Source organism: Camelus dromedarius, chromosome 23 (genome assembly GCF_036321535.1).
Source record: "Camelus dromedarius isolate mCamDro1 chromosome 23, mCamDro1.pat, whole genome shotgun sequence".
In the NCBI taxonomy this organism is placed as follows: domain Eukaryota; kingdom Metazoa; phylum Chordata; class Mammalia; order Artiodactyla; family Camelidae; genus Camelus; species Camelus dromedarius.
The window spans coordinates 9633186-9644655 of record NC_087458.1 but is presented as its reverse complement, the minus strand read 5'-3'; the positions used below and the strand labels follow the sequence as shown (position 1 = coordinate 9644655).

Below are 11470 nucleotides of genomic sequence, written 5' to 3'. Positions count from 1 at the left end.
TTTTGTAAGTGAAGAAGCTAAGGTATACATTGGAATTGATTTGCCCAGGCATGTAAAACTGGACAGCTGCAGAGTCAGGATTTGAATCTAGTTACTCCATCATTGTCTCCTGCTCTTTATATTGAATCAACTTACAAGAAGCAGAAACTTCTTTAGCAAAATTAGGGCCTTCAGTGAATAGTGGAGGCAGGACTGCTGCTAGCCTATAGGGTGCTTTTGTATATTTTAGAAAAAAGCATCCCCTCTCCTAGACATTTCTGTCAAAATTTACCATAATTACTCTGTTGCCTCTCCTGGGAAATGATCATAAACCTGTGATGTCCCAAGATGTGAATGGTACTCCCTTAGATGTGGCACTGTCATGCACTACACAACCCGCAGAAAGAATCCTTTGGTGCAGTTCTGACTGTAGGGATGGGAAGGAGCCTGGAAACAAAAAGGTGCCAGTTTCTTTCCCAGAGTCGTTACTCAGTCCTGGATTGTCTGAAGGGCTGAAGTCACTGACTGCTATGATCTACTAGAATACCTCCAGTTTTCCTAACTCAGGTCTGGTGTTTAAAATTTATAAGTTTGGGAGTTATTACCAAGGTGGGACCCAACACGGGAATTCAAGCCAGAGCCAGCCTCTCTGGGTCCTGTGAACCAGAACCATCCCAATCTCTACCAAGAGCTAGAGGTACAAATTCAAGTGCATCGGGGTGAAGGGCATTGTTACTCACCCTACCGGCATCCTAGGATGTCTTCCTAATCAGAGCTCACACATATAGGAGCTATGATGTTAAATTCCCAGTTCTGAACCTGGTGGGTCTTGTTCTGATATCAAGGAAGAAAACATTCATGCTTTACATATTTCCTGTATAAGAAGCACTATGTGGAAAATTATATGCTCATAAATCTAATTCAAATTATACTTGTATCCTTTGAAACCTAGTATACCAGTTCTTTAATTCACTCATTTATTCAAGTGAGGTTTATTGAGGGCTTCATTACCTGTTTATGTGGATGTGGTTAAGCTGGCTCTTTAAAAGGCTGGTGCCATCCTAAACTTTTTGATCAAGAAACCCTTTAAAAACTATTGAAGAACCTAAGAGCTTTTGTTTATATTATTTTACTGTAGTAGAAGTTAAAACTGAAAAAAGTGAAAATGTTTTTTAATTAACTCTCTTGAGAATAACAATAAACCTATTACATGCTAACCTAATAACATATAACTACGAACAAGTATAAGCAACAAAAAATGTTTAGAAGAATGGCCCTGATTTACATTTTTTCAAATCTTTCTAACATCTGGCTTAGTAGAAGATATCTGGATTCTCATGTGTGCTTCTGTGTATAAACTGATGCCATATCACATATTATGTAGCCTCTGGAAAACTCTCAGAGGAGGAAATGAGTGGAAAAAGTAATAAACGTCAGTATTATCATGAAAATAGTTTTGACCTGACAGATCCTCTGAAAGGAATCCCCTGACCACTCTGAGCACGTCCGCGTTAGTGTGTAAGACCTTGTCTGCCTGCGGTGAGCTGTATTTGCTGATGCTCCCCTCCCTGCCCTGAACACACAGGCTTTAGAATAAGGAAAAGAACTAGAAGTGAGGGTCGGGGAGCAGCACTTCTTGGGAGCAGCGAGCAAAGGAGCCAATAAGGAACAGGCGTCTTTGTCTCTTTGAGCATTTCTGTAGTCCATTGGAAGGGGCTTCAGAAAATGCCTGAGTTGAGGAGGAGAGGAAATGAGATGTAGAGCAGGGGTCAAGAGGCCCTAAGAGGGACTCATCACCCATTAGTGTTCCGTATGTGGGTGAGAGATGGGCTTTCCAAAATATGTCTTCCTGTTGATTTTCTCTTTTTCCTAGATGCCAACCCGCAAATTAGAGCCTGTGTTGTGCTTCCTAGCATCAGTTGAGAATCAAGTGAGAACCTTTCTTTGGTCTGGTGATATCAAACAGGGAGAGAAACGACTAGATGGGGTTTTGTTGTTGTTGTTTTGAACAGTTGTTGGCTCTATAATCGCACTGGAGCTCAGAGCCAAGAAGTAAAGTTAAAAATAAATCTGATGAGTCTTCCGGGGCGGTATCTAGACACATTTAGAATGGCCCAGCGTTTGACATTCTGTGGTAGGCTGTCCTACAATACAGCCTCTAACAAAACTAGGCTGTCCCAGACCCCTGATAATAGAATTATTTACCTTTATACCAAGAAAATTGGGAAAGCACCAAAATGCGCATGCGGCATGTGCCCTGGCCGACTTGGAGCAGTTCATGCTGTGAGACCTAAAGTTCTTATGAAATTGTCTAAAACGAAAAAATGTGTCAGCTGGGCTTCTGGTGGTTCCACGTGTGCTGGATGTGTCCGTGATGGGATCGAGCGCGCTTTTTTAAATGAGGAACAGAAAATCATTGTGAAAGTGTTGAAAGCACAAGCATAGGGTCAGAAAGCTACGTTTCAAAAAATGAAGTGTTTTTGAGTAATAAAAAAGTGAAAAAAAAAAAAAAAACCCTGAAGACAAAGTGCTTTATATTTGCGCATATCTAGGTGGTATCTGTTCAATCATAATCTTTTCTTCTTTTTCGTATGCCAAATTAATATATGTGTACACATCTGTTTTTGGATTCTGTTCCTTTATATGGATCTGTTTTGGCTATTTTTATGCCAGTTTTATGCTGTTTTAATTAGTATAGATTTATTATTATATCTGGATATCTGCTAGATCAAGAAATCCATTGTAATTTTTCTAAAATAATCTTGTCTATTCTAGCACATTACTAAATATAAGCCCCATGAAAGCAGTGATACTGTTTATCATTTTGATTGCTATACCACTAGGAGCTTTAATAAAAGAAACTCAGTATAAGCACTCGATGAATATTTGTTAAATAAAGGAGTGAACTATTTTTAGAATTAGTTTTTCGGTATGCATGCTACATCTTACTGGGATTGTTATTGGGAGTGCATTGACTTTGTAGATTGAAGAATCTACATGGGAAGAATTGGCATCTTTGCATCCTTAAATGTTCTCATCAGTGGCTGTAGCTTCATTTATGCAGTTATTCCTTTATGTCCCTCAGTAAAGTGACATAATATTCTCCAGAAGGAGCTTGTCTATTTTTGTTGTATTTTTGTAAGGTGCTCAGGTGTTTTGTTATTGCTGTCAATGGATATTTTTATATAACAGCTCTATTGAGCTATAATTCACAGAACATAAAATTCACTCTTTTAAAGTGTGCAATTTAGTAGTTTTTAGGAAGTTCACAGAGTTGTGCAACTGTCACCACTATCTAATTTCAGAACATTTTCATTACCCCAAAAGATACCCTACTGTAGCCATTAGCAACCACTCTCCATTTCTCCCCTTTCCCAGACACTCACAAACACTAAACTACTTTCTTTCTCTATGGATTTACCCATTCTGGACATTTTATGTAAATAGAATCATACAATATTTTATGTTGTGTTTAGCTTCTTTTGCATAGCGTAATGTTTTTAGGGTTCATCTATGTGGTAATATGTATTAATATTTCTTTCCTTTTATGGCTAAATAATTTTCCAATATATTGATATACTACATTTGTTTATCTATTCACCAGTTAACTGAAATTTAGGTTATTTGCACTTTTAGCTCTTGTGGATATAATGTTGCTGTGGACATTAATCTACAAGTTTTTGTATAGGCATTTGTTTTCATTTCTTTTACATATATGCCTAGGAATGGAATTGTGGCCAAACTTCATTATGTTGAGGATTTTTGCCTCTATATTCAAAAGGAATATTGGTCTATAGTTTTTTTTTTTTCCTTGTGATGTTATTGTCTGGTTTTGATATCAAGATAATACTAGCCTCACAGAATAAGTTGAAAAGTATTTCCTCCTCTTGTATCTTTTGGAAGAGTTCGTAAAGGGTTGGTATTAATTCTTTAATGTTTCATAGGCTTCACCAGTGAAGCCGTCTCGTCCTGGGCTTTCTTTATGGGAAATTTTTTCATTACTAGTGCAGTCTATACTTGTTGTAGGTCTGTTCAGATTTTCTTTTCCTTCTTAAGTCAGTTTTGATAGTTTGTGTCTTTATGGGAACTTGTCCATTTTATCTGAGCTATTTAATTTTTTGACATACAGTTGTTCATATAATTTTCTTATCTTTTAAAATTTCTGTAAGATCAGCAGTGTTACCTTCTCTTTAATTCCTGATTTTGGCAATCTCTCTTCTTTCTTTTTGTCTTTTCTCTTTTTCTCTTGGTCAGTCTAGCATAAAGTTTTATCAACTTTGTTGATTAAACCAACTTTTATTAAATTTTTATTTAATAAAATTTTATTAAGTTTTATTAAATTTTTATTGTTTCCTATTATCTATATCATTTGTTTCCCCTATAATCTTTTTTTTCCCTCTTGTTTACTTTAGATTTAGTTTGCTTTTCTTTTTCTAGGTTTTTTGAGGTGGAATCTTAGGTTAATGACTTGAGAACTTTCTTCTTTTTTAATATATACTTTCACATCTATAAATTTATCTTTCAGCACTGCTTTTTCTGTATTCCATACATTTTGGGATGTGTTTTTATTTTTATTCATCTTGAAGTACTTTCTAATTTTCTTTATGATTTCTTCTTTGATGTGGTTATCATTTAGGAGCATGTTGGTAGCCACATATTTGTGAATTTCCCAAATTTCCTTTTGTAAGACATTCCTAATTAATTTCATTCACTCGTGGAATATACTTTGTTTGAAATCAGTCCTTTTAAATTTATTGAAGCTTACTTAATAATCAAACATATGGTCTGTCCTGAGGAATGTTCCTTGTGTACTTGAGAAGAATATGCATTTTGATAAGGTGGAATGTTCTTTGGGTGTCTGTTCTAGTTAGTTCGTAGTGTTGTTCAAGTCGCTTGTTTCCATGTTGATCTTATGCCTAGTTGTTTTATTCATTATTGAAGATGGAGTAATAAGGTCTCCAATTATTGTTATTGAATTGTCTGTTTCTCCTTTCAGATCTGTCAGTTTTTGCTTTACGTATTTTGGGGCTTTGTTGTTACGTACATGTACAATTTATAATTGTTATGTCTTCCTGATGGATTGAACTTTTATCCCTATAAAATGTCCTTTTCTTCTCTTGTAACAATTTTGGTCTTAGATAATTTTGTTTGATATTAATGTAGCCATTCCATTTTTTGGTTACTGTTTGCATGGCATATCTTATTCCATCTTTTTACTTTTAACCTATTTGTGTCTTTGAATCTATAGTCTGTCTCTTGTGAATACCATATAATTGAATCATACTCTTTAATACAGTCTGCCAATCTCCACCTCTTAACTGGATTGTCTAACTTATTTCTGTTTAATATAGTTACTGACCATGTAGGATCTACATCTCGCATTACTACTGGTTTTCTATATGTCATTCTTTTTTCCTCTCTCGTCACCTATTACTGCCTTTTTCTAATAAAAGATTTTAATTCCTTTGTTTTTTCTTCTCTAGATTTTTTTGAGTTATTTTCTTAGTGGTCACTCTGAGGAAGATTACAATTCATTTTTACCTTAAAGAATTCTAGTTCTTCCTAATACCAATTTAACTTGCAAAGCATACAAAGATTTTGCTCCAGTATAGCTTCATTCTCTCACCTCTCCTTGTGCCTGTATTATTATACATTTTTGTACAAGTCCATCAACACAGTTTTGTTTTGATTGCTTTATGTGGTTGTATTTTAAGTCAGCTAGGAGAAAAAAAGAGTTACAAACAAAATGTATCTTCATTGTCTTTTATACTTACCCTTGTGTATATATTTTTGTCTTTTTCCTGCCTTTCCTGACTGGTATGCTCAGATGTTTTGTTATATGTGCTGTTTCGTGCAGGTTTCTGATAAATGCTCATAGGTAAGGGAAATTCCTTTTTAGTCTTAGTTTGGTAAGAATGTTTATGAATAACTGGGTGGTGGACTTATATCTAATGTTTTATGTTTTTCATCTTTTGAGATAATATGAATTTTATCCTTTAATTTGTTAATACAGTAAATTATTCTGATAGATTCTTTTAATGTTGAATCATCATAGTGTTCCTAGTCTAAACCCAACTTGAATATGCTGGGGTTTTTTAAACTATGAATTCATTCTGTTGAGATTTTATTTAGAATATTTGCTCCTATCTGTAGGTGACATTGGTGTTTTTGTATTTTTAACTGCCTATTTCTGGCTTGATATAAAGTTTTTGAGGCTAGTGGCCTCATGATTTGAGTTGGAGAGATTCTCCTCTTTTTGTAAGACCTGAAAGAATGTGCACATTTTCTCTTAAAGGTTTGGTCTTGTGTCTTTCTCTTGAATGGGAATAGAAAGTATATTTTGACTAAATTTTTCTTTCTCTTGATTATTGATCTAATCATTTTCTGATTATTCTTAGGCCAATATTTATATTTTATTAAAATTATACATTTAATCTGTTTTCAGATCTATTGATCTAAAGTTTATATGCTGTTTTTTAGTTTTAACAGTTTTATTTGTATCCCTAGTTGTGTCCTTATTTCATTTTTCATTTGTAGTTTTATTTAGGTGGTCCTTTTCTCATTTGCTCTTTTTTTTTTTCCTAGTAAAAACAGGAACTGATAGCAATTTTATTCTTATCAATGAAATCAAATGCCCATATATTTAGAAAAAAGAACAATATTTTATTTTTTTAAACCTGCCATAGACAACATGATTGAACAGAATAAAGTTTAGGCTTTTATGATGAGAGAAAGTTAATGTTCTCATTTGCTCTTGATTGTATGTACCAATTATATTTTAGTATTTTTATTTTTAGTACTTAGTATTTTTTATTTTTATTATTTTTTATTGAGGTGTAATTGATTCACAATATTATATTAGTTTCAGGTGTATAATATAGTGATTCACATGTGAATCACTATATTGATTTATCTTTGATATTCATATATTCTCTTATTTCACATCCATTTGTCTTTTTGTTCTGCTATTCCAGACGTGTCATCAGATTTCTCTTACCATTCTCTTACTTGATTTTTCACTTCAGCTAATGTATTTTTAATTTGTAAAATCTCTTCTAAGAACATGCCTTTTATATAACACTCCTTTTATTTCACCAATGCAGTTTTTTGTGGTATCTTTCTGAAAATGTTAAATATTTATTTTTTTGAAAGATTTTAATCTACTGCCTGCCCTGTATGTTATTCTTTTATATTCTTTTGTTACTTGTTTCTTCCATATTATTTTGTTATCTGTTTATTAGGTTGATGTCTCTTTTCATGTTAGTGGTTTTCCTCAGATGCTTGGTGATCCTTGTCAGTCCATTCATAACTATGATTGACATACTAGCAAGCTGTTTATAAACTCTGTGTTTGGATGTGTATGTGTGTGGTGGGGTGGGATGGGTTGAATGGTGCGCTTTACTTACTAGGGTGATAAAGCTGGGTAATGTGATAAAGCTAGCTTTATTAAGGTAAGCTTCCTTATTCAACATAGGACATTAAACTAGCCATATCTAAGTCTTTGTTCTTGAAATGCTATGTTCCCCAGGGGAAAATCCTTCAGTTTCCTGACTGGGATCTGTAAGCCTTATTGTCAGTGTCCTGTAAGATTTGCTGATGTTCTTTTACCTCTTTCTCACCTTTTAAAAAATTATTATTATAGCACACCACCCACTCTACCCCTCATATCTATACGTCTCTCCAGAAAGAAACCCTCCAGTCTTGTACTCAGATGGGGGAAGTGTTCTAATTGTATAACATCTCTTTAAAGTTTTTAAGCAGCTCTATTTTGTTAATTATATATGCTTATGTTCGGAAGTACTTATTACCCCCTCTCCTGAATGCTTCTGACATTCTGGGTGATAAATTGGCATTATTGTTGTTTTCTCTGCCTCAAGCACCTCCTGAGCATTCTACAGCAGCATTTTCCTATGTGCTAAGTCACACAGGAGTCAATAACAACTTATTCCAGATTCCAGAATTCTGTTGTGCCTTCTTTTGTTATCATCTGTTTCCTTTTACTATGGAGGTGATGCTATTCTTAGATTTAGTTTTAGAAAATAAGCCACAGACAATGCATATGTTAAATCTGTGTTCCATCAGAATTCTCTCTATTCTTAGATTATATTGAACAGAATTCATATAAATTTTTAAAATTTATTTTAAGTTATGGTTAGTACTAGCCAGTACGTATAGCTTCACACTGAACAAGATAAATGAGTTTAATTTTCTTATAATAAATTATTTTATAAAAAAATAAAACATTACTGCTTTTTAACTCAACACTTCTAGTATCTAGTTGCTTCCTCCTGTATTTATGGGGGAGTTTTTTCCCTCAGTTTTTGTTATTGGTTGACTCTGTGTCATGGCTTTCTCCAAGCACTGCTCTTATCTGGAAACCACCAACACTGTTCTGCTACCGCCTACTTGGGAGCAGGAAGTGACGGGAAGGGCTACTTCTTCCGCGCTTAATACCCGCTATTAATTTCTCCTGGCATTTATCATTATTCTCATTTTCCTCCGCCTCTGGGTATGAAGTAACTTTTTTGTCCAACTTTTGTGTCTGGACTCTCCTTTTCACTCCCATGTATTTCTGGGATACTTTATCAATCTAATTACATTTGTTTGGAGTCCCTATTTCATGCTTCATAGTTGGCTCAACATGCCTCATCATTTCTAGTCAACTAAATGTTCCATTTTTTTAAAGCTTATAATTCTAATTTTAAAATATTTTCTTTCCTTTCTGAGGTTTGGTGTAGGGGTGGGGCTGGAGAGAGTGGAGAGGAGAAATACTATATATACTCATGGGCCATGGTAAACATCAGAAAAACAAAAGTTCCATTTTCTTCTTTATGATTTTTTGAAACTTTTTTTTTCAAAGAGTGGTATTGCTTTTGTAATCAGAAAAATGCCAATTCACATACTACTATTTAAGAATAAGAGAAAAAAGAAAAATAGGCAGCCTTTCAAATACTTGCCTACCATTTCAGCCAGCTTGGCGTGCCACTCATGCAACATTCCCTCGTGGCATCCATCTCTCCCTATTTTTTCTTTAAGTTTAGTGGATTATACCCAGGAGTACATCAGAGTTTTGCTTTGCTTTTGATATTTAGTCAAAAGCTGCTATTGGGTTGCTACTTTGCTTTCAGTCTTTGCAAAGTCAATGGCTGAAAATTTTGTATGCCTTCTTTTGCGTATCTGAATTTGTAGGTGAGCAGTGATTATGTAATAGCATAGGTTATCTCACATCAGTCAACAACATGAGTAATCTGAATAAAGCACGTCATTTGAATTTTCAAAATATATTCAAATACAGTTAATTATTCTATCTTTGACTTAAACTGAAATGGCTTTATATGGTTTACATGTTAAAATTCTATCAATTGATTGAAGTATGCATTTTGGTTATTATTGCAAGAGATAAATGCAAGAATAATTGATGATAATTATGAGATTTATGAATTTTCTGGGCAAGTTTAAGAGTTTTAAATAGTTAAATCAAAATTTCCTATAAATATTGAGAGAGTTGTTTACTAGATAGTTTTAGAAAAAACAATTATGTCCTTATAAAGCCAATAAGTAGTTATAAAATTTATACAAAGCAGAATAATGGAAATTAGAGATCAGAATTCTAATCTTTGTAAAAATTGTCTGGTGTTCTATATTTATAATATTTAAAACAACTTTTAAGCACTGTATTTTTAACTTCTTAATTCCATTTAAGCCATGAATCTTTTCAAATTTTATACACAAATTGCAGCATAATTTCAGTTTTGCACCAAAATCGTATATGGCAATATCCAGTATAAAGTATTTTAAATCCATATTTAATAAAGATTAAGGAAAGAAAGTGTTAGAGAAAAATGAAGTATTACCCACAAGATATTTTGTTTCTCCACCAATTTCAGTTTCTCACTTGAAAAGTGAGCATCTACCTAGTATCCCAGACGTGTTTTAGTGACAGAACAACTTAGCAGCTACAATGAAGATGAAATGTCTCTCCTCTGAAATCTCAAATGTTTAGATGTGATTACTGAATTTTTAATAATAAAATTCCAATGTTATTAAGTTTTAAATAAGATTTTGATTTTAAGTATCTCAGAAACATAGTCTGATATTGAGCTTAGGGATTAACTTCACTTGAATATATATTGAATATTGAGTACTTGGTCAAAATATGTCTCAGGTGCTCCTCTCTTCCCTAATTTATTTAAATAAAATAGAACAGAATGGACTAGAATGAAAATCATCAAAATGCCCTGCATGTAGTAAGGATAAGTACTGCTTGTTTGTACATGTCTGTGTATGTATACACAGACATAGATAGATGATAGATAGATAGATAGATAGATAGATAGATAGATAGATAGATAGATAGATAGATAGATAGATATGCATACTGATTTATGTTACAATATGTATTTCTTTTCAAGGGCTATAGGTTCTGGTAGAGAGTTTGAAATCCACCGAACTATAGAGAGGGAAGGTGTTTGAGATAGAGCAGGAGGATAAAGGTTAACCACTGGAACTGCTAAGAAAACATAATAATACAAAGTTTGGAAGTGTTTTTTTTTGCAAGCAACTACAAATATGTGACCTATAGATTTAAGGAAGGATACAAAAGCATTTAGAACTTAAGCTTATGTGGGAGGAAGGTAGGAGCCAAGCCAAAAATTAATTAGAGGAAGGATATAAAGTGTCCACAAAAAATTGGACAGGTAAGAATTTAGGGATTATGTTAGCTAATAATAATAATAGTGATAATAATAATAGGGATAATGATGATACTACATTATATTTCTTAATACCTCTTGTGGTTATCACCACTGTTTCTGTTATGTTAATTCTACTTTGGTTGATTCTTACAATGGTCTAATGCAAAAGACAGAGCAGGTATTGGTAACCCCATTTTGTAGACAGGGAGATTCTGTAACTTCCTTAGGGATACACAATTGGGAAGGAATAAAGGTGTGTCTTAAATTCATGTCTTTTTATGATTTTGTGCTCTTCCCAACAAAAGAAACCAGTTGAGAAGTGAAGGGTGGAGCCCATGCGTCAGGGGAAACTAAGTACCACAACCACTTTCCATGCTTATGAGCTCACTAAAGCACCACATCAGGCTGAATGACTGGGATATGTCTGTGGAATATTCTCCAGGATGTCTAAGGGAAGAGACTCTGCCTTGAGGTATAGAAATAAAAGTGGTAGCAGGAAGCCAAAAGAGCAGAATCAGAACTCTCTGAGGCAGTAGCCTCTTCAGATGGATGAGATCGAACCCTCTGGGTTTGGCTGAGATAATTAGTTTACAGAGATTACAGCTGTTTTCTTAATCTAATAAAAATGAGGAATTTTGTCCCTGTTTTCTCATTTACAAAGGATTTTCACACTTACTGTTTCATATGTTTGTCCCAAGAAACTTTGATATGTTTTATAGATAAGGAAACTATGGCTAGAGAAGTTAAGTAATTATTCAGGTATTTATGGTGAATAAGAAGTAGAGGCAGGGAGGGTG

At 33.8% G+C, this 11470-nt stretch overlaps 1 protein-coding gene across 1 annotated transcript; it reads left to right on the top strand.

Annotated features, from left to right (window-relative positions):
• Positions 1 to 1729: 1729 nt before the first annotated feature.
• On the top strand, positions 1730 to 2424 carry LOC105086525 (large ribosomal subunit protein eL34-like). Its single transcript, XM_064477889.1, has one exon. It carries the CDS (start codon positions 2053 to 2055, stop codon positions 2422 to 2424), a length of 372 nt encoding a protein of 123 aa, XP_064333959.1. The 5' UTR covers positions 1730 to 2052.
• The last annotated feature ends 9046 nt before the right edge of the window (positions 2425 to 11470 follow it).